General features: G+C 36.6%; 2 protein-coding genes across 3 annotated transcripts; both read left to right on the top strand.

Annotated features, from left to right (window-relative positions):
- The first annotated feature begins 1,146 nt into the window (after positions 1 to 1,146).
- Positions 1,147 to 17,200, top strand: LOC125837119 (uncharacterized). Its single transcript, XM_049516262.1, has 15 exons — positions 1,147 to 1,240; positions 3,086 to 3,749; positions 3,832 to 4,144; positions 5,280 to 5,426; positions 5,594 to 5,682; positions 5,797 to 5,889; positions 6,738 to 6,864; positions 10,825 to 10,889; positions 10,971 to 11,145; positions 12,737 to 12,922; positions 13,009 to 13,056; positions 14,388 to 14,537; positions 14,674 to 14,756; positions 15,553 to 15,668; positions 16,832 to 17,200. The coding sequence occupies exons 2-15, from the start codon at positions 3,157 to 3,159 to the stop codon at positions 16,927 to 16,929; spliced, it is 2,283 nt and encodes a 760-aa protein (XP_049372219.1). The 5' UTR covers positions 1,147 to 1,240; positions 3,086 to 3,156; the 3' UTR covers positions 16,930 to 17,200.
- A 1,738-nt stretch (positions 17,201 to 18,938) lies between these two features.
- LOC125837253 (pentatricopeptide repeat-containing protein At4g01570) lies at positions 18,939 to 22,913 on the top strand. 2 transcript variants are annotated; one of them, XM_049516417.1, is made up of 2 exons: positions 18,939 to 21,423; positions 22,877 to 22,913. In XM_049516417.1, the coding sequence occupies exon 1, from the start codon at positions 18,939 to 18,941 to the stop codon at positions 21,387 to 21,389; it is 2,451 nt and encodes an 816-aa protein (XP_049372374.1). In that variant the 3' UTR covers positions 21,390 to 21,423; positions 22,877 to 22,913. The 2 variants fall into 2 exon arrangements, with proteins under 2 accessions (XP_049372374.1, XP_049372373.1); XM_049516416.1 differs by lacking the exon at positions 22,877 to 22,913 and adding an exon at positions 22,734 to 22,801.
- Positions 22,914 to 23,476: the final 563 nt, after the last annotated feature.

Here is a 23,476-nt window from a genome sequence, read left to right as displayed (position 1 = left end):
AAACACACGAATTTAGGAACAAATCACAACTGTGGAGTATTTGTCTTATCATTAATCCAAAAAAAAGTTAAAAAATTCAAAATTCTTCCTTTCTTTAAGGATCTGAAATTTGTTCTCATAGATGCATATAATCTTAACTCAGATACATGAACTCTTAACTAGATACATGTACACCTGATGTGTATCCAACATTGTTGCACTTGATGTGCATCTAATGGTATATTTTTTTCTCTTAATTAAAGCTCGGCGTAATTCTTCATCTTGATTGAGTCATTCTTATTCTTAGATCTATTCTCGACTTGAATGTTGGCGGATGAAGAGTCAGTCCCTACAATGAGAAATTGATGAGTGAAAATGAGCAAATAAAAGTTGTTTGATTTAGTATAGTATTGTTAATGTGTAGTACCTTTGACGAGAATCATCCGATTTTTGGGAATATTCAACCATTAAAATATCCGAGAAACAACAAAATCAAAAAATATAAAACCTAATTTGTAAAATTCTATAAAATTGAACTTCAGAACATTGTGAACTCTAACTCAGATACAAAATCAAAATACGTGAGAATAATAAAATAATTGAAACAAACCTATATGTATAATGTTGATTTGATTATGCAAACATATATTGAGAGGATGAATGAAGAAAGAGGGAAAAGATGAATTAAGGAAGAAGGGGGGATGGGCTTACGGAGGAAACGGCATATGTAAAAAAAGAAGAAGATGATTTGACTTGTTAATGGATATGGACCATTAATTAAGGAGTAGATAATTATTCAATTCCTTATGTAGGGTTAGTGTATCTGATTAAATTTTTTAAAATATATGATATAATTATTAAAAGTGGTAATATATGTAATTATTTTAAACTAGAGGTAAATATAGTATATATGGTAGTGATGTATGTGTAGTTATGTAGTTTATCCTAAATCCAATACACTTCCATAATGGCCCAATACATTGAGCCCATGTATATAAAAATCCGGCCCAGTTAACTCTTTTAGTAGCTTTCTACTCATTTCTCGGGAAAAAAAATATTCTTGCTCCCTACTCCAGTATTCGCTGTTACTATAAATTGATTACCGCGAAGACTCTCTCCCAAAATTCTCTGTAAATTTCTACACACGAAAAAAACGATTTGATTTTTACAAAAAATATTATTAATTAGTGAAAAATCAATTCTTCATCACTGCGGATTTGGTTTTCATTCGAAACTACGAATTTGTCGATCGTCATTTCAGGTCAGAGAGCTAATTCAATGGCTTTTTTTTTCTGTTTTCTGTTGATTTTAATACTATTTTTGTGGTTTTTTTCTATTAATTTTAGCGTACATTTGTTTGTTCAATGATTGTTCTTATTTGAAATGCATACATTGAGCATTTTACTGTATTTTGCTTGAGTTGAGGTAGTGCGAAATGATTTGGATTTTTGGATTAAGTTTTTGTTTGCTTGTATGGACTTGTGTTTATGGATGATAAGCAAATGGATACGTTATGTGTGATTTGGTGGAGAGAGCTGGTTATAGAAATAGAAACTGATTTTTTTGGATAATGAGGAGGAAATTGTTGAATTAGGAAATGTTTCAGTTGTAGTAGTTTTTGTAGATTGGGATGGTGTTATGGCATTGTGAAGGTTTCTGTAGCTGTGGAAGAAGGACTAGTGTGGATATGTGATTCAATGAGCACGCGGATTTGGCATTTTTGTTTGCGACATGGATTTTAACTTTTCTTTTGCGGGAGAAGCGAAGGGGAAATGGAGAGTGTTTAGTCTAGCAGAATGTAATTATTGTCTTTTATAGTGTGGATATGTGATTCAACGAATAGCTGATTTGGCGTTTTGGTTTGAGACATGGATTTTGCGGGAGAGGCAAAGGGGGGAAACAGAGAGTGTTTATTCTAACAGAATGTAATTATTGTCTTTTATAGTGTGGATATGTGATTCAATGAACAGTTGATTTGACGTTTTGGTTTGCGACATGGATTTTGCCTTTCCTTTTGCGGGAGAGGCAAAGGGGGAAATGAAGAGTGTTTAATCTAACAGAATGTAATTATTGTCTTTTATAGTGTGGATATGTGATTCAACGAATAGCTGATTTGGCGTTTTGGTTTGTGACATGGATTTTGCTTTCCTTTTGCGGGAGAGGCAAAGGGGGAAATGGAGAGTGTTTAGTCTAACAGAATGTAATTATTGTCTTTTAGCCACAGAAAAGAATTAATGTAATTGCTGTTTATCATATGAAGTTAGTGCATTCACATTGCACTGGTCCAGTTTTATTGTCATTTATTTAGTAATTTAAAATTTTTACAAGTGAAAGTTAAAATATTGGAAAGGGGAAGTGAAGTTTAGGGTGATGAGCTGGTTGTAGAAATTGAAATTTTTGGGATAATGAGGAAGAAGTATGATATGGAAATATCTTGCTTGTAGTAATTTTGGTAGATTGGGATGAGTGATATAACATTATGAAGGTTTCTGTAGCTGCGGAAGAAGGATTAGTGTGGATATGTGATTCTGTGAACAGCTGATTTGGCATTTTGGTTTGCCTCATGGATTTTGTCTTTCCTTTTGCAGGAGAGGCAAATGGGGAAATGGAGAGTGTTTATTCTAACAGAATGCAATTATTTTCTTTTAGCCACACAATTTTTAAAAAAAAATATAATTGTTTATCATCTGAAGTTAGAGCATTTACATTGCAGCTGGTTCAGTTTTATTGTTTTGTATTTAGTAATTTAAAAATTTTACACTTGAAAGTTGAAATGTTGGAAAGGGAAAGTGAAGTTTAGGGTGAATTGAATTGCAGCACGATTTGTAACATGGATACATGATAGTTACTAATAACTGTTGTGGAGAAGATTGGTATAGACTGATAATGACTTTCTCATTCAGATTCAATTACATCAACTACGAGTCCTTTTTTTGGCTTGCGAGGAGGTGGTTATAATGAGGAAAGAAGAAAATAAAACTGAAATAGATTCATATGCTGTTTAATTAGTTGATCCAAAAAATTCTGTTAAGTGAAATGCTTATATGATTCCATGTATTTAGTTAATTATGATCTTTTATTCAGTATATTCTGTTCTATTGGTCAGGCTGGCGTCAGGCAAAGAATTTCTGGGATATGTTATATGAGCTGTATGCAAAGTAGAAGAAGTTTTTGCTAATGGCTTCAAGAGCAATATTGAGAAGGAAGAGGAACCTCTTTGATTCTACTCCGAAACCTCATACCTTCATTCGAGGTTTTTCGAGCTATGAGAACTGGGGATCATCTAAGGCGTCTAATTCTTGGGATTGGTGCTCTACAGTAACTCATCAACCTCAGAATGCAGATAACAGAAATGAAGGAAGTTCATATCCGTCAACCAAAGATGAGTTACTAAAAGTTTGGGGAAAACATGTCCTACTCAACTCATCTGAAATTCCAGCCTTGGGTTTGAGAGTTGGAAGATGTGGGTCTCTTCCTACTTTGGGGGGCAGGTGGATAATACACCAACAACGATATTCGACAGCTGCAGCAGGTCAACCTGATTTTGGTAAAGGAAATGATAAGGATGCAGAACCAGCTGTTAAACAGAAGAAAGAAGCTTCACCAGAAGAATGCGATGAAGCAGTTGAAGATTTAACCATGGCCAAAGCCAAAGCAAAAGCCAAACAGCTTCAAGATTCACAGATCAGTATTAAACCTGTACTAAAGAAAATTTGGGCAATGCTATTAGGGATTGGTCCTGCTTTGAGAGCTGTTGCTTCAATGAGCAGGTTGAAATTATACTTTATTCCTGTAGAACAGATAGGTAATGTTCTATACCTTTTTCTTAAGTCACTTTTTCACTTATTCCAGGGAAGACTGGGCAAAGAAGATCCGGCACTGGAAGGATGAATTTAAATCAACTATGCAACACTATTGGTTGGGTACCAAACTGCTTTGGGCTGATGTTAGGATATGTTCCAGGCTCTTGTTGAAAACAGCTAAGGGGAAGAGTCTTTCCAGGAGGGAAAGGCAACAACTAACACGGACAACAGCTGATATTTTTAGGCTGGTTCCTGTTGCAGTGTTTATTATTGTTCCATTTATGGAGTTCTTGTTGCCAGTATTCTTGGCAGTGTTTCCCAACATGCTGCCGTCAACCTTCCAAGATAAGATGAAAGAAGAGGCAAGGATTGTGCCAATTATTCCAGTGGCTATTTTCTTATGTGCTAAAATTTATTGATGCTTCATTCCTCTCTCTATCTCTGACGCCAGAATTTGTGACAGATTCCATGTGCATGCAAAATTATAAGTAAAATAATGTCAACTAAGATAGTAAAACTATGAAATATTTTTTCTTTGAAATAGGAAAGATATTGATTTGCTTTCTTCCCTATTTCCTTCAAAGAAAAATATCCTCTATTATGGCTTGACTTTTCCCTTGATTAGTCATCTGCGCTCATTATTAGTGTTTCCTTTCAATGTTAAACTCCTTTAGTCGCTTAATTTGAAGGATATCTGTGAGGCAATGATACGCTTCGAAAAAACCCTTTACCTAGCTACCATTGCTCTCCCTTTTCTGTAGTGTAGATATTCCACGATGTGTGCTCTCTTTGTCTTTGTGGAAGATTAACGATTGGAACACATGTAATACTTTACTTCCTGAATTAGCATGTGCAGTTTGTCAAGATTGCTATCCTTGACAAATTCAATTGGAAGAGGTATAGGCTTTTTATAATCCAAATCTCTTGGATGTAAGTCAATTCTCAAGATATATGAGTCCTTGGATATAGAAGGGAAGAAAAGGCTTTGTGGTAAAGTTATGGAAAAACATTATATCCTCTTTAGCTCTTTAACATATCAGTGGATTGGTGTAGGGGGCAAAGCTTTTCATTTGGTTATTGTTTCATTTTAATCTAGAGCTTTCTGTGCTTCGTATAGTCAAATCTTCTGCAGGTTGTATTATACCTTAGAGTATTGTATATTTTCTTTGGTATAATTATTGGGCATCGCCGATCCCTTTATCTTCAGGTAAATGCTCAGAAGGCTAAATTATATACATATGTCTGCTCGTGAAAGTGTGTAACAGGGAGAATCCAGTTATAGGTGTTTCGACAATATTTGGTTGAAGTTTAAAAAAATGCCATGTTGAAGTTAAAAAATGTACCATGCCAAAGTAAAAAAAGAGTGTGGAAGTTGTATAGTATCTTTAACTAACAATGGGTGCCTCTGGTCGGTTGGATGTGATTTTGTAGGCTTTTTATTTCCATCAAACTCTGTGTATGCATGTCCTTATTGTGTTTCAATTGCTCAAAATTTAGGAGGCTCTGAAAAGGAAGCTGAATGCTAGGATCGAATATGCTAAGTTTCTACAAGAAACAGTCAAAGAGATGGCAAAGGAAGTTAAAAACTCACGAAGCGGAGAACTAAAGAATACAGCTGAGGATCTTGATGAATTCATGAATAAGGTAAAATATTTATTTGTCACTTCTCTTTTGGGTTTTTCTTTCATCTGTATTTTTCTGCAATTGGCAAATCTTGAATTATTAAACCAAAGAGCTCTTATTTCTGCTCTTCCCCCTCCCTTTCCTATCTGACTACTGTAAATGTAAATGTTGATATAAAAATTGACCAGGTCAGAAGGGGTGCTAGTGTATCTAATGAGGAAATTTTAGGATTTGCCAAGCTTTTCAATGATGAGCTCACTCTGGATAATATCAGCAGGTTTCTACCTTATTACACTTTCTTGGTTTTGTTCTTACTAAATGGTAACGTTCTTGCATATATTGCTAATGGTTAAAATATTGTAGTGCATTGCTAAGTACTCATTAAATGCAGACCGAGGTTGGTGAATATGTGCAAATATATGGGTATTAACCCCTTTGGAACTGATGCATACTTGCGGTTCATGCTTCGAAAGAGGCTCCAAAAGTAAGTCTCGTTACTTTTCATTTTGAGCTAACTTGGGTGTAATATTTTATATCCTTTTCTCTCCAAATTATGTTCTTTATCTTTCTTCTTCAACAAATATTTTGCCAGCTGATCTCTGTTTTCCGTTGTACTTCTGAATAACTCAAGCCTAAATAGTTCATCTATCTTTTCTTCCTTCTGTTGTGCCTTTTTTTCTTTAGTATAAATTGGTCTTCACTATTACGGGTTTTCATTTAGAGTTAACTTATGTCTAGCCTTTCTCTCCAAATCATTTTTCCCTTCTTCAACAAATATTTAGTCAGCTGATCTCTATCTCCTTTTAAATTTAATAACTCGAGCCTAAATAGGTCATTTATCTTTTTCTTCTTCAGTCTGCCTTTTATATTAGAAATAGACTGATCTTCACTATTATGGTCAGTTTGTCTAAGAACTGATTTTCATTCTTATGGTCAAAGACATAATATATAAACGCACCCTACTTGGCTTCAACTGACATCTATGCCCTCCAACTTTGGGTGTGCATAAATAGACACTTAAATTTGTATAGAGTTGAACAATTAGCCACACCCATCCTACATGACAATTCGCGTGAGATCAATTGATTTGTATTATGTCATGTAGGACGCGTGTATCTGCTTATTCAACTTTATAAAAGTTTACGTGTGCACACCCAAAGTTGAAGGGCATAGATGCCAATTGAGGCCAAGTTAAAGGACACATTTGTGCTAGATTTCCACTTGATCTTTGTGCTTACGTCTTCATTTTGGAGATAAGTCAATATTTTGTGATGAATGTGCTGTAGAAGCAGAATTTCCCCTCATTTAACTGAACTTTGCTGCTTTTGGTAGGATTAAGAACGATGACAAGATGATTCAAGCAGAGGGTGTAGAGTCCCTTTCGGAGGATGAGCTCCGTCAAGCCTGTCGAGAACGAGGCTTACTTGGATTACTCTCAGTAGAAGAAATGCAACAGCAGGTATGCTTTGATCTTTTGTTAGTCTCGTGTAAAATTTTTACTCGGGGAAATTAACTACTTCCATCTCTAAATTTTGTGCATTTATTCTTACCTTGTGCATAGTGGTTTGCACCTTATTTCTGCACCTTTTGGTGTCTTTATTTTTGCAACTCTGGTGTATCTTGCAGAAACTACTGGATTTGGTCAAATTAGTTAGATTTTGTAGTTAGTATAGTAATTTGAAGCAACTTAATGAGAAACTTGATATGTTATTTATTACTTTCGAAGTACTCTTTGGCTTTGGAAAATTTAAAATTGACAAGTATTTATCCAGAGAATTGTGTGTTATTCCAAGTGGTCTGATACGACTCTATCCCTTATTTCTTTTTTATATAGGTAAATCTTTATTGGAATGTTGGAAAAGTAAAACCTCATAGATGCATACAAAAAGTAAAGAAACCTACATCAAAATCTAGTTCTCTACAAAGAGCCTCTTGTCATCAGCAGTGACTAGAGAGTATCACACCTGCTCCAGAACTTCATGGAAAAACAAAAAAATTTCACCAACAACAACAACATACCCAGTGAAATCCCACTAAGTGGGGTCTGGGGAGGGCAGAGTGTACGCAGACCTTATCACTACCTCGTGGAGGTAGAGAGGCTGTTTCCGGAGGACCCTCAGCTCAAGTACGACAACCCAAGTAAAAGAAGAGAAAACATTATATAAGACATAGTATCCAATAAGAGAAAAGTGCATAATCAACAAAGGAGACAATAACATCAAGAAAATACTGTGAGAGGTGAAACGCAGTAAACGACAACTGGCTATAGGATCACAGACAAGAACTACAAGAGCAAGGCTAGGACTACTACAAACGCTACCCACCGAAACCCTCGCACGGAAAGACAACACGCTAGCCCTACTAACCTTCAACCTTAATACGCGACCTCCACTCCTTCCTATCTAGAGTCATGTCCTCGGTAATGCGAAGCTGAGCCAAGTCCTGTCTAATCACCTCTTCCCAATACTTCTTAGGCCTACCTCTACCCCTCCGCGTACCCTCTACAACCAGCCCCTCGCACCTCCTCACTGGGGCGTCTTGCACCGTCTCTTCACATGCCCAAACCATCTCAGTCTCGCTTCCCTCAGCTTGTCCACCACAGAGGCCACTCCCACCTTCTCTCGGATAACCTCATTCCTAATCTTATCGCTCCTAGTGTGCCCACACATCCATCTCAACATCCTCATCTCCGCAACATGCAGTTTTTGAACATGTGAGTTCTTGGCTGGCCAACACTCCGCTCCATACAACAAGGCCGGTCTAACTACCACTCTGTAGAACTTACCTTTAAGTTTCGGTGGAACTTTCTTATCACACAAGACTCCAGAGGCAAGCCTCCATTTCATCCAAGCCGCCCCAATGCGATGTGTGACATCACCGTCTATGTCACCACTTCCTTGGATTACAGCCCCAAGATACTTAAAACTTTCTTTCTTAGGAATAATCTGTGTGTCAAGTCTCACTTCCTCATCTGCCTCATCCACCGCATCACTGAATTTGCATCCCAAATATTCAGTTTTGGTCCTACTCAACTTGAACCCTTTGGACTCCAGCGTTTGTCTCCACACCTCCAGCCTCGCATTAACTCTGTCCCGCGTCTCATCAATCAGTACTATGTCATCCGCAAATAACATACACCATGGTACCTTCTCCTGAATAGACCGCGTCAACTCATCCATCACCACAGCAAATAGAAAAGGGCTAAGGACTGATCCCTGATGCAGCCCTATCTCAACTAGGAAATGTTCCGAGTCTCCTCCAACCGTCCTAACCCGAGTCTTGGCTCCACCGTACATGTCCTTTATCGCCCTAATATAAATCATCGGGACACCTTTAGCCTCCAAGCACCTCCAGAGGACATTCCTCGGTACTTTGTCATAGGCCTTTTCAAGGTCAATGAATACCATATGTAGGTCTCTCTTCCTTTCTCTATATTTTTCTACCAGTCTTCGCATAAGATGAATGGCTTCGGTAGTCGATCGACCCGGCATGAATCCAAACTGATTCTCAGAGATGGACACCCCTCTTCTCACCCTCATCTCCACCACTCTTTCCCAAATCTTCATAGTATGGCTTAGCAGTTTGATACCCCTGTAGTTGTTACAGTTTTGGATATCACCCTTGTTTTTATACAACGGAACCATTGTACTCCACCTCCATTCATCAGGCATCTTTGTTGTCTTAAAAATAACATTAAACAGCCCAGTTAACCACTCTATACCTGCCTTGTCCATGCTCTTCCAAAATTCCACCGGAATCTCATCGGGTCCGGTCGCTCTTCCCCAATTATACAAAAGTATTTTAAGTCTCTCAAACAATCTTCTGGTCCTTTCTCTTTATATTCTTCTTGAAAAGGTTATTCAATGCTCTTGAAAGCAAGGGACACATCTCTTGGTGCTTTTGACTTTATTGTATGGTGGGGGCAAATCTTTCTTCTATCCTAAGACTTCATCTTTGTTCCCTCCCAATCCTCTTGTTTCTATCCTATAGGATCCCCTCTCCCTGCTCTATGTGTGTCTTGTCAATTACTGCTGTTTGCTCGCTGGATATGCAATGCCTGGTATTCCCCTAAATCTTTTGCTAGCTTTATCTTTCAGCTGGCTTTGGATACAATGTACTCCTTCCTTCCCAGCGGCCTGAAATTGCCACTAGATTTTGCATCAGTAGGTTCAAGTAAATTTTTATGGGATATATGGTTTTTCAGAAAATGTCAACCAGGCTGGTATTTGTGCTACAGTTTTTCTTTTTGATAAAGTAATAAGTTTATTGATGTTTGGGAAAAAATCAACACTATACAAGAAATATTTAAGGGAAAAAGGACAAATATAACCCTGAACACGTAAATGGTATGCAGATACCCTCCGTCATACTTTTGGGACATTAGTGCCCCTGCCGTCCAAAAACTAGAGCATATATGCCCTTCACTCTAATGGAAGATTAAATAGGGACACGTGGCGCAATCTTATCCGTCGATCCGATATTTAATAAATGTCGGGTCAATGGATAAGATTATGACACGTGTATGTCCGTTAGTATAAAGGGTATATATGCTCTAATTTTTGGACGGCAGGGGGCACCAATGTCCCAAAAGTATAACGGAGGGTATCTGCATACCATTTATGATAGTTTAGGGGTATATTTGTCCTTTTTCCCAATATTTAAAAAAGGTAAAAAAACCTGCAAAAAGATTTGTTTTTTAATAACGATACCCAATCTTCTATGATAAAGGAACTTCATGGGTGCACCATACATAACAAGGAATAAGAGGAACTTCTCAGTTGTACAAAGTTCATCTCTACATCTTCAAAAGCTCTTATTTCTCTCTCCAAGTGGCTTACATAAGTGCTAGTGGAGCAACATTCCATGGCTTGTTGTCTTCTCTTTCTTCTGCCACAATTCCAGCTGAACATTGCCTTTTTTGCATTGCCTGTGATCACCCAAAGTATTCAAAACCACCTCAGGAGTAGCTTGAAGCTATCGGACAATGTAAGAAAGTGCTTTAAGTACATCAAAATATGGGACACCTGATGGTGTTCATATTATATGCAAGGATCTATTGCCTTTGAATGGAGTATATGCCGGAACAATTAATCTGAAAAAGAGAAGAATGATATCTGGACAGCAAATTCACTGTTGCTTCTGTTTCGCTCCTTTTATTTTCTAGAAAGAATATTTAAAACAGTCCTAATATCATCAGCATGCATATAGACATGAAGTAGTTGAGACCTTGACAAACACAAGCTAGTATATATGGTAATGTATTTATTTTACAGCAGTTTGGAAGCACAACACACTGCATTTCCTTCTCATTCTCCAGTGCTAGCATATTCAAATCCTGCTTGTGAACTTCAATATGTTGGCTTCATTATGGAAGTGCAAAAGACTTATCTTGAATTCTTGCATGTTAATATCTTTGCAGTTGCGAGATTGGCTGGACTTATCGCTCAACCATTCAGTGCCATCTTCTTTGTTAATCCTTTCTAGGTAATTCCATTCCACATTTCCAGGATCTTGTGCTATGGACTATCAACTGAGCATGTGACTGTGCTGTTTTATTCTCCACAGAGCCTTCACAGTGTCAGGTAAAGTAAAACCGGAGGAAGCTGTTCAAGCTACACTTTCATCACTGCCAGATGAGGTGGTGGACACTGTTCAAGTTACATCTATGCCATCTGAAGATGCTCTTGCTGAAAAGAAGAGAAAGCTAGAATACTTAGAAATGGAGGAAGAGCTCATCAAGGTAAAATCTTGTTTCTTCTATTGTGCTGACTGTTAATCTAAAAATGAATAAGTGGCAAGACAAATTAATGGGAATGCGCTCTTGCTAGTGAATGATATAGTGAACTAAGCACTGCTTCTATCCCTCTGTCCTTTTACTCTTCTATTTGAACTTTATGGGTCATGAAACCTAATTATTATTTTAAACTATTGGGAAGAATTCATATTGGTCAAGTTTAGAATATTGTTTCCAGAATTAGTTAGCAATACTTGAAAGACGAATCATACTTTCAGCTTTTAATACGCTATGCCAAACTTAATGGCCTTGGTTAAGTGAGAGAAAATGTAGATTTTTCTTATAAGCAAATTCTATAAAGTGCTACTCGCTAAAATAAGTCACATGGAACTTTTTCAGTATAACCCTTTCATCTCCATTTTGTTAAGAGAGAAGTTTAGTAGTTGGCTCAATTTTAACATCACTGTTATTTAAATTTACCATCCTGTTATTGAAAATTTATACGTGCAACCCGGGAGGGATAATACAGAACTCCTCTTTTTCATGTGCTTGATACAGTTGCTAATCTTCCTAACCCAATTCCTGACCAGTTCTTTTTACAAGCATCTTTCTTACCTTTTCGGTGCAAAATCTTAAATGTGGATTTTAGTTTTTTGAAAATGGTAGTGTGTTTGTTATATTCATCAGCGCCACAAATAAAGGCCTGGTATATCATATCTACAGTTACAGTCCCTAACAAAAATGTACAATGAGGCCAAAAAGTCTAGTAATGATTCTGCATCATCTTGTGGCTGATCTTTACACCAAAAATAAAAAAGAGATTTACAAGGACTCTTGATCTTCTGGGATTGAACTGCTCTCGCTTTCAAAACATCTAGCATTCTTCTGTTTCCAAATTGTCCACCATATGCAAACTGGAAAAACTTTCACCACCCTTTGTGATAAGTTTTTCCTTGATGCCTTTCCAACTACATGTAAGGTCAAAAGTACTCGGGGCATCACCCAAACTATTTTAGCTTGAGCTGCAAAAAGTTGCCATAGTTATCTGGTAATTGAACAGTGTAAGAAAAGATGCTCATTGGTTTCAGCTTCCTAATGACATAGAAATCACCTATAGCTGAGCTGGAAACCCCTTCTCTGAAATTTATCATGGTGAGACAAGCTTTCCTTATTACTAACCAAGTAAAGCATACCACTTTGAAAGGAGGTTTTACTTTCCATATCTCTTTCCACTGTAAATGTGGATACTACAGTGTCAGGTTTCAAATAAATTATGTGACGATGGTTGAAGATATCTGTTGACCATTTTGAAACTATACCTCTGATTTCGTAGCATTTGTAGGAGAAGCATCTTTGTGGAAGGAAAAAACTTTGTACATTTGAGGAGTAGCCTCTCATTCCTAGTCTCTTTATGGTGCACCCATGAAGTTACAATATGTATAGAAGATTGGGTGTCATAGAGAATCATATTATGCTGTAATTCTATACATTTTGGTTAACTGCTTGTATGTGTGTGATTTCCCCATTATTAATAAAATTATATACCTTATCAAAAAGTGTGTTTTTAGACTACTAATTCTAAAGTCGTTGCTTTTAGGAGGAGGAAGAGGAAGAAGAAGAAGAGCAGGCTAAGATGAAAGATAAACAGAAGGATGTAGCTTTGGAAGAGATGACTCTTGCAACAGCTAAAGAAGCAGAAGAACTAAAGAAAACAAAAACTTTGGATCAACAAGAGCAGCTTTGTGAGCTTAGTCGTGCAATTGCTGTTTTATCATCGGCTTCTGTAAGTACTTTGCTGGAGCTTTTCTTTTGTACATTGGATCTTGGATCTTTGCTGATCATGGCCTGCTTTGTTGCTTATTCTTTCAGTCCGTAAGCCTGGAGCGTCAGGAGTTTTTGAGACTTGTCAAAAAAGAGGTAACATATCATTGCTTGATTATTACTGTTGTGAAATATTTTAACATGCCTGATAAGGAATTTAAGCAAAAGGGAACTGTCTTCCTAGATTTCATGCTAAATCTGTTACTGTAGTTTTTGTTGTCTTTCTTGAAGAAACTAAACTGGAAAGCTTGCTTTTCGAAGTCAGATTATTGTGTTTATCATTATTTAAACAACGTGAATGTCTTTCCATTACTTGTCTTTCCAGTTTGAATGGGGTCTTGCAATGTCTACTAGTTCAATATTGTTCACATTAGGACTTTGGATCAATTTCCTTTTTAGAACTTAAATCACAATTAGCTTACGGTAGCTGTGGTTCTGATGGGAATAGTATGAATTTCTCCTGATTTCCAATACCTTAGTCATTCTGATGAAGTTTTGGGAATGTTCATCAATGGGATTTCAATTGTCCCTCTGATATCTGATACCACCGCACTTTATTATCTTATGCTTGTTTCAATATTTCGTAGTTGTGATATATTTGCCATTATTGATATTTAAAAAAGATTACATCGAGCATTTTGTTAAGCACTTTTGCAATAATACCTGTTAATCATCAGCATTACGTGAGGTTTAATTAGTACCTTTTGAGGTTATTATGTAGCAATATTGGTGATGGTGCAATCGAATTTACTGCCTCTTGTTATTTTGATCTTTCAGCATCAGTCATGTGATTATGTGTCTATATAGATTCTCCTTCTTTCAATTACTCAATGTACCTTTTTCATGAGGAGCTATCTGTTCTAGGATTCTAACTGGGGCAGGTCATAGATTACAAAACTTAAAAGAGCAGCAGGCATTAGACAGGTTTTGGACAATGGAAAATAATTGAATGTGTGTTCGGGTACCCAACTTGCTTGCTTGCTGTTCTTTTAGGTCTACTGCAGTATTTGATCAAGTTTCTATTATTCAAAGATAAATGTGGTAGGTAAAGAGGATGGAAGATGATTTTGAAACTTTAAACTTTCATGTGTTACCTTCTGGGTCGAGCTCGTCGCACCGGGTTTGCCTAGTGCGGGTTACCTCTCCTATGTGGTTTGCGAGCTATTGTATCGGAGCGGGGGTTTTACCCTATGCGCACCCAAAGGGTAGCGGCTGCGGGTTTCCTTGTCATCAAAAAAAACTTTCATGTGTTACACTTTATTTATCCCTCGACTGCTTTCAGCCACCTTGTCCTCTTGCAATCATATTCGTAGGTGCTTTTCTACTGTGGTTAGAAATTGTTTACACAGCATAGTGCGTGCGTATGCTAATACAATGAAAATGCTACACATTCAATGTTGAAGCTGTTTTTGTATCGATAATTGCAGATTGAGTTGTACAATAGCATGGTGGATAAAGGTGGCCCTGAAGGTGAAGAAGAAGCCCGAAAGGCATATAAAGCAGCTAGGGAGGAGGACAGTGACCACACTAAAGAAAGGACTGTAGATGATAAAGTTTCTTCAGCACTTATTAATAGGGTAAAGCTGATTATCCTAGGAGTATTTAGCTTTGGGCTTTAAATTTTCACACCAATTCTTGATTTCCTTTTTGCATTATAGTTGCAAGATTATATCATGAACACTCATATTACCTCCTGGCATTACCACTCAACAGGTTGATGCAATGCTCCAAAAACTTGAAAAGGAAATTGATGATGTGGATGCTAAGATTGGTGATCGTTGGCGGTTACTGGATAGGTATGTACAGAGAAACTAATAATATGGATTACAAATTGCACTCAAGGTACTATCCAAAAATCTACAAAGAGGCAGTTCTAAGCAATCTGAACACAATCTCTATATTTCACCCGAGTTTAATATCAGCTATTGCCCCACTGCACAACATAGATAATAACAAATTTGCAAGTGAACATTGAGGTTTTCATATCCAATAAATACATGTTCTGCTCAGCTTGTTCATTTGAAGTAATTTCAGCATGATCACCTATATCAATTTATAACTGTTCTCACCTACATGTTCTAAATCATGAGGAAATTTTGGGGTTGTGGAGTTCTGGCCATTAGCCACTGATGGCTGTTCTGGGACACAAGCCTGTTGGTATTTATTCTCTCTTAGATAATGTAGTATATGGAGTATCTTATGTTTCAGAAAATCGTGGAATGAAGTGCGAATCTCAGATGAATAAATCCAGTGGATGTCAATGCATCTGTGCATCCTGTCTCTTTGGTTAATGCAAATATTAAAATCCTTCTTTTTTTGTGGTTTGGGGAAACACTTACATCTATTTATTTCATAAAGATATGACCTGTTTTATCTTGCTGAACTATCAATCATACAAAAAGAAAAAAAAAATTCTTCATGGAGAAATCTTGTTTATTTTCATCCATCTTTTTATAACCCGTGGTGTCGTGCCAGGTTGCGTGCTTTGGAGAAATTTTGTTTATTGTTTCTTCTTTATTACTTTCTACTGGTTTTAGTTTCCACTGGAAGTAATATTGGAGAATGAAGTAACTGTTGTGCTTCTTGCGGCAGGGATTATGACGGAAAAGTCACTCCAGAGGAGGTGGCATCTGCTGCTTCATACCTCAAGGATACATTGGCGAAGGAGGGTATTCAGGAGCTCATAACCAACCTTTCCAAGGACAGAGGTTAGACATGAGTAGTTTGATAATTCTTTTTTTTTTTTTCTGTTTTATAACGGGTGTTTTTTACAACTGTAATGAAACGTGGTTATGGTTATACCTCCCAATATCTGCTGTATTTTTTAGGACCTAGGGGGATAAAAGAGATAACCTAGCATAAGAAAGTAAGATTTCGATTGACATTTTGAAGTTGGTGATTGCTTGATGAAGCATAAAATACATCACTTGTCAAAGCAAAAAATAGTAATAATACGTACCGCTTTTAATTAGTTTCCCAGTAAACACCAAACAGTCCAATCATTTAGCTTTTCTCTTAATCCACATATATGTTTTGAAATGGAAGGAGTCTGATGGTAGAATCTTTGTTTATGAAAAATCACATTATAGTAGTACTTTTATTACAAAAAGATTGATGTAACGTAGTTACGTACTAGTAATTTGTAGTCTATTTCTTTTTCTATGATTCGATTTGTTGTATGTACATGTTTCTATCATACTTTAACTACTACTCAGAAGGAATATACTTTTAAAAAAACTGAAGAATGTACATTTGAAAATTTTATTTTCTACAAGATAACATTATTGTAATACAGATCAAAAGGAGAATCTGCACATCAATTGGGAATAGTTTGGAGCGATAGATCACTCAATTAATGAACTGTATACATACACGAAATCATTGCTAGCTTTCACATTTTCTTTTCAAAAAGAAAACAAAAAAGGAGGTAAATTTGGGTCCATGTTGAGTGACTTAGGGGTCATTTGGTAGCTGGATAGAGTTATGTAGATATTAGTAATGTGGGTATTAGTTTCTTGGCTTCGATGAGTAGCACGATTTTTTGTGTTTTATGATAGTTCCTGTTTGACATAAGAAGCTCCCAACTATATCTGGAGATTAAAAAGTCAATTTGACTTGCCTATTATAATGGTCGTAGATTGAGATATTAACAATTGTTGATTAGACCTTGAAAGCATGATTACGAGGCTTGGTTTGAATCTTACTGTGAAAATATTGCTGTCATTTTAGAAATGTCAGGTGTCACTAAATAGAAAATGTTGCACATAATTGGGACAGAGGACTTTATTTTATTTATTTATTAACTTTCCGCAGTGGATGTATGTGTTCCTTACTAGTATCTTTTTTGTGTTTTAATTGGTATATTTAACAGAAGGAAAAATCCTTGTCCAAGATCTGGTGAAGTTAGCCAGTGAAATAGAACATGCTGAAGAGGAGGAAACTACAGAAGAGGAAAAAGCTCAAAAATAAAACCCATACGGTGATAGTTTTGATCCATTTACTGCTAGCCATGTTAGTCACCAACCTTCCATTTTATACTAAACGCGTTGTGCTTGGTATCTCATCCGGACAGGTATCAACGTAGGTCCTTATGTGGCTGCTTGTAGTCGAATATATATTCGATTGATAAAATGCACTCAGATTCAATTTCACAATAGCTAAAATGTGCATGTATATGGCTGTGTCAACACTTGAATATTCATCTCTACCCTGCCTCACCCTTAGCTTTATATTGTATCTCTACAGTGGAGAACATAGCAATATCGTTTATTACCGGAGTAATTTGAGAAACCCCGGTTCAAGTTTTAACTCTTTAAGGTGACAATCATAAGATTTGTGAAGAGTTTGGTTATGGTTTGTTTATCTTTCAGAAGGAAATCTATATGTTTTGATTCAGTTTTGGCATATTGACTGTTTTTGCAGCAACTGCTACATGTTTATCCCAAGCTAGTCTTGAGTTGTATTTTGATTTATAAAGAACGATTCTTTTGAAGTTATACATAATCTCCAATAAGCAATGGCATGCGGAAAGGCTCTAAGTGCATACTCTTTGAGCATCCGGACAGAATGATCGATATTCACATCTCTCTCATTTTCAGTGATTTTGCTGTAGTTAAGCGGATTCACCTCATATCGGGTGAACTAATTTTTTTATTTTTTAATTCATCACATTTTTACTCTTATAAGTAATATAAAAATAAATAAATTTCCCAACAATATTATACTAGATGTACGTGTATAATAGAAATAATACGTTTTCACATAGTTATAACTCAGCACAACTTGTGTAGAATCAATTTGCAATCATATTCGGATTGGTAGCATAAACTTTTTTTATTTTTAATGACAAGGGAAATCCGCAGTCGCTATTTTTTAAGTGTGTACAGGGTAAAATCCATGCTTCTATGCAATAGCTCCCAAACCATATAGAAGAAAATTTGATGCTCCAAAGTCTAAATTGTATTTTATTTTCTTATGTTTGGTAAGTAAAATAAAAAATGTTATTCAAAAAGTATTTATATATAATTTATATAAGGAGAAATTGTATGAAATAACAAACTATTAATTCAAATTAAATGTTATAGCCATAGTTTATTTTATTCGTAATTCGCAGTAAACATCCCATTTTTTGCCATCTAATTCAATATACAATTAGCCATTGCGTTTGTGTTTATATATACAAATACAAATACATATATTTGCGTCCTATACACTTGTAATTATATAAATACAGATCTTATTATACAAATTACAATGTATAAATGAATTTATACAAAACCGAACAATTTGTATAAAATTGGATGTATCTAGCGAATTATACAAATCAAAAGCTCCATAGCAAACATAAAATTTGTTATGGAGCGCAATTATGCAATCTACAGATATAACATATAAATTTAATTTTTATGTTTGTTATATGTGAAAGTTGTTCTTTATATAAATATTATGAGAGGCAAGTGTTAGGGTGGGGATGGTGGGTGATGAGAGTATAAAAATTATTTTCCTACGTCCATCATACATGTACTTTTTTTATTTTTAAGAGAGTTGTTTTCCTACTCAACAACTTTAGCCAATCAAACATTGAAATAGAAAATTGGGAAACATATTTTAAAAATATTTTCCTCCATATCAGACACAACCTTAGCGTATTTTTTCTTAAATTATTCTAAATATATAATTCTTAATCACTAAAATTGATGTTGTATTTTTAGAAATTACTAAAATGAATTAATTGAGCGGAGAATCTATTAAAAAATAACTTCTCTATCTTATTAATTTACTGGGGAAAAAAAATCTTATTAATTTAACTTTTTTCATATTCCAATCGTGAAATTACACTCGTGTACCAAAAAAGCAAAATAAATACTTAATTGAAAGGGTTTAAAATGTAATTGCATTTCAGCCCAGCCCCACAGTGGATCCTCTTTCTCCCGCAAAATGCAGTTTAATGGAAAACCTTCAGCTCAGTCACTATTGCCATGGCCACAAAAGTACAAAGAAATCTCTCAGTTTTATACAGTAGAAGACAATTCTCCGTCGCCGGAGCTGCATACGCTGGTAAGAGCTCGACGGCGGTGGCATCTAAGGTCGGAAACTTACTCGTCGTCGCTTCAATTGCAAAAGCTTTGATAAAGCCAGGAGGAACACGTAACCTAGAAAAGTATGGAGATTCAATTCCCTTATCAGAAAGCCTAGTCCTTCAAGTTCTCCGCCGCAACAATTTGGATGCTGAAAAGAAATTAGACTTCTTCAAATGGTGTTCTCTCAGGCCTAATTTCAAACACTCTACTGAAACTTACTCTCAAATGTTCAAATCCATTTGCTATAGTCACAATCACCGGGAAGCTATTTTTGTATTGTTAAACTCAATGAAGGATGATGAAGTGTTGCTTAATTCGGCCACATTTAAGTTACTACTCGACTCCTTTACTCGAACTGGTAATTTCGATTCAGCTCTTGAGATTTTGGAGTTTGTGGAAGGATATTTGGATAATTCTAGTTGTTTAAGTCCTGATGTGTATAATTCTGTACTTATTGCTCTTGTACAAAAGAATCAAGTTAATTTAGCTTTGTCGATTTTCCTTAAATTGTTGGAAACTAATGATGGGAATAGCATTGGGGTTAGTAGTGCCGTTGCGTGTAATGAGTTGCTTGTTGGCCTTAAGAGGGGTAATATGAGAGCTGAGTTTAAACAAGTTTTTGATAAGCTTAGGGGAGGGAATGTGTTTCCGTTCGATAGATGGGGGTATAATATATGCATTCATACATTCGGATGTTGGGGGGATTTGTCTAGTTCTTTGAGTCTTTTTAAAGAAATGAAGGAAAGGGGAAGTTGGTTTAGTCCCGATTTGTGTACTTATAATAGCTTGATTCATGTGCTTTGCTTGCTCGGGAAGGTTAAGGATGCTTTTGTTGTGTGGGAGGAATTAAAGGGATCATCGGGGTTGGAACCTGATGCTTATACCTACCGAATCGTTATACAAGGTTGCTCTAAGGCTTACCTGATAAATGATGCGATAAAAGTGTTCACTGAGATGCAGTACAATGGCATACGTCCAGATACTATTGTTTATAACTCCCTCTTAGATGGATTACTCAAGGCAAGAAAGTTGACAGATGCATGCAATTTATTCCAGAAAATGATTGAAGATGATGGTGTACGAGCCAGTTGTTGGACCTATAATATTCTTATTGATGGCTTGTTCAAGAATGGGAGGGCTTTGGCTGCTTATACCCTATTTTGTGATTTGAAGAAGAAAAGTAATAATTTCGTGGATGGGGTTACTTACAGCATTGTCATTTTACATCTTTGTCGGGAAGATAGGCTTGACGAAGCACTGAAGTTGGTGGAAGAGATGGAAGCAAGAGGGTTTACTGTTGATTTGGTTACTATAACTTCTCTTTTGATTGCAATCTACAGGGAGGGACATTGGGACTATACAGAGAGGCTTATGAAGCACATCAGGGATAGCAATTTAGTTCCAATTATTATCAGGTGGAAAGACAGTATGGAGGCTACAATGAAAGCTCCACAGAGCAGAGAAAAAGATTTTACACCCATTTTTCCATCCAACAGGAACTTTGGTGATATTCTAGGCCTAGAAAACTTAACAGACGCTGAGACAGATACTTCCCTTGGGGCAGAGGATGGTGAGATACACTATCAGGAAAGTGATCCGTGGTCATCATCGCCATATATGGACATGCTGGCTAATAAAGTTAGCTCCCAAAGTAATTCTTCAAGAACGTTCTCTCTTACTGGAGGAAAACGAATAGACACTAAAAGTGCAGATTCTTTTGATATTGACATGGTGAATACCTTCTTGTCGATATTTTTGGCCAAAGGAAAATTGAGCATGGCTTGTAAATTATTTGAAATTTTCACCGACATGGGCGCTGATCCTGTTAGTTATACATACAATTCTATGATGAGTTCATTTGTCAAGAAGGGATATTTCAATGAGGCATGGGGCGTTTTACAGGAAATGGGCGAGAAGGTTTGCCCTTCTGATGTAGCAACGTACAATGTCATAATCCAAGGCTTGGGAAAGATGGGAAGGGCTGATCTTGCTGATGCCGTACTAGACAAACTGATGAAGCAGGGAGGTTACCTTGACATTGTAATGTATAACACCTTGATTAATGCCCTCGGGAAGGCTGGCAGAATTGAGGAAGTAAATAAGCTTTTCCAGCAGATGAAAGATAGTGGAATAAATCCAGATGTTGTCACTTACAATACACTAATCGAAGTTCATGCCAAGGCGGGTCAGCTTAAGCAATCTTATAAGTTTTTAAGGATGATGTTGGAAGCAGGGTGTGCTCCGAACCAGGTAACTGATACAACTTTGGACTTTCTGGAGAAGGAGATCGAAAAATTGAGATACCAAAAGGCATCCATGAAACGCCCAAATGTAGATAATCCTTTATGAGAAACAGCTTTACACTTCAGGGTAGGGAGTTCAGGTATGATGTTCTTCCATAAAATAGTACAAGTCAGCATTTGCATATTATTCAACATTGCTTAAAGGTTGTTCTTCTGGTTTAAAGTGGGCAATCTTTGAAGAAAAAGTAGTGGGCAATTCATATGGCTGGTATTCTGAATACAGTTCTTTTTTTCATGAATGTAAAAGCTGATAGGTTTTCAATAAATAACAAACCAGGATCTGCGTTGATTTCCTTTTAATACGTAGTCTGGAGATGAGAAGTTTGAATCACTGTTTGCCAATGATCTTGTTATTTATGTTTATAGATGGCTTTGCCTAAGCGGACATGTTTCTGATACATCACGACCACTTTTGAAGAAGTTGAGTATGTGAATGTTCATTGGTAGCACATCCTGACCTTCTAACACTAGAGTGTATATATTTCTAAGTTGAAATCAAATTATGTTGATGTTCAAATTTAGTTATCTAGGGCTGAAGTTAATTTCTACTTAATGGATAGATATTCAAGCTAAAAAAAATATCTATCTTTATGACCAACATTTACTTTTCGAGAATGCAATGGGATTGGTTAGAGCTCAAAATCTTGATTTCAGGTTTTTCCTGGTCCACTTAGTCTATATTACCTGTCATCCAGAGTTTAGATCAACTCAGGATTTGTTTATGGAGACTACCCTTCAGGGTGGCCCAATGGTTTGGGTTTGGGCTTGGGACTTTCATGTTGGAGGTTTCAAGTTCAAAACCCCTTGCCAGCGAAAGCAAGAGTTTGTCTTCTGGGTCGAGCTTGTCGCACCGGGCTTGCCTAGTGTGGGTTACCTCTCCTATGTGGTTTGCGAGCTATTGCATAGGAGCGGAGGTTTTACCCTGTGCGCACCCAAAGGGTAGCGGCTGCGGGTTTCCCTTGTCATCAAAAAAAAAAAAGGATTTGTTTATGGAGACTGGAAGCTTATAGCATACTAATGTACTCCTATAAGAACTATAACTGAAAGATTTGGAAAATCAATCTCCCTGCAGATACCCTTTATTGATAGATTCATAAAGTCTCCACGAGCAAGCTATCTTCTATCATTGTTCTCTTTTATTAACCTTGAAGGGATGCCAAATACAGTGCTAGAGTTCTCCAGAGATAGTATTCTTGTTTTGCTTGGTTAGTACTTAGTAAGATAGACTTTGCCTAACTTGTGGTTTAATGAAGAAACTGAAAATATCATTGCTATCTGAGAGACGAGCTCTGCCGGATAATTGTCCTCATTCTGTTTCCAATTTATGCCTCTTATGTTTTGCAAGCTCTATTTCTTGACATTTTCATTTGAACAAATTCTTATGTTTTAGGAGGCCCATGAAGAAGCTGAATTCATAGAGCTTGGAGTGTGTAGCGTTCAAAGCAAAAGTTAGTCCAAAAGGTTGTCAAACCCATTAAATTGGAGAAACGAAGAAGCAGCACATCAACTGACAGAAACTTGATGATGGCACAGAACTGAGCTCTCACAATGGCTGTTTCTCATCATAGTGGATTGCTTTGAAATGTTAAGTGTATGTTTGGTGCTCCTGCACAATGAGTTGCTGATGGCCATATTTGAGATGTCCGGGGGAGAATAAATGAACATGAGAGAAGGCGATGAAGTTATAATTGAGCTTGTCACTGGCGCATGCATCGGTTGGCAGAAAATACATGTGGATTGACACCTCATTCATTATTTTCACCTAAGAATAAGGTCAGCACATCCTAGCTGTCAATGAAGTGAGATGAAAATCATAAGAGACTAGGGTATGATTCCCAGCACTGTTAAAAACGTTAAGTGACTTCTTCCCATATGTGTAAGCATTGGTGAACAGAGTTATCTGGCACATGTACTAGCAGGTAAGATGTGTGTGAAGATTATGAGGAGAGCATTGTTACTCTTATGCCGAAATAGGTATGGCTTTTCTCAGAGAGCTAAGGCATTCAATGAAGACGTCATGAAATTGAAGGTCGAAGCAATGCCAAGCAGACACTCATCAAAATGCAAGTAATTGAAGTACATAATTATGGAGGTATGTACCAGTTGATTGAACAGTACCTGCTATGAACTTGG

This window comes from Solanum verrucosum, unplaced genomic scaffold (genome assembly GCF_900185275.1).
Source record: "Solanum verrucosum unplaced genomic scaffold, falcon-dt-bn FXZP01000165.1, whole genome shotgun sequence".
NCBI classification, from domain to species: Eukaryota; Viridiplantae; Streptophyta; class Magnoliopsida; order Solanales; family Solanaceae; genus Solanum; species Solanum verrucosum.
Note: the sequence above shows the minus strand (reverse complement) of the source record. Positions and strands in the feature narration are given on the sequence as shown.

What these genes read in the sequence shown, in the direction of transcription:
- LOC125837253 (XM_049516417.1), top strand. Translation starts at nt 18,939, where the DNA reads ATGGCCACAAAAGTACAAAGAAATCTCTCAGTTTTATACAGTAGAAGA.
- LOC125837119 (XM_049516262.1), top strand. Translation starts at nt 3,157, where the DNA reads ATGGCTTCAAGAGCAATATTGAGAAGGAAGAGGAACCTCTTTGATTCT. An exon ending in AAGATAAGATGAAAGAAGAG is followed by an intron (nt 4,145 to 5,279) that starts GCAAGGATTGTG and finishes CTCAAAATTTAG; the next exon opens with GAGGCTCTGAAAAGGAAGCT. An exon ending in CTGTTTTATCATCGGCTTCT is followed by an intron (nt 12,923 to 13,008) that starts GTAAGTACTTTG and finishes TTATTCTTTCAG; the next exon opens with TCCGTAAGCCTGGAGCGTCA.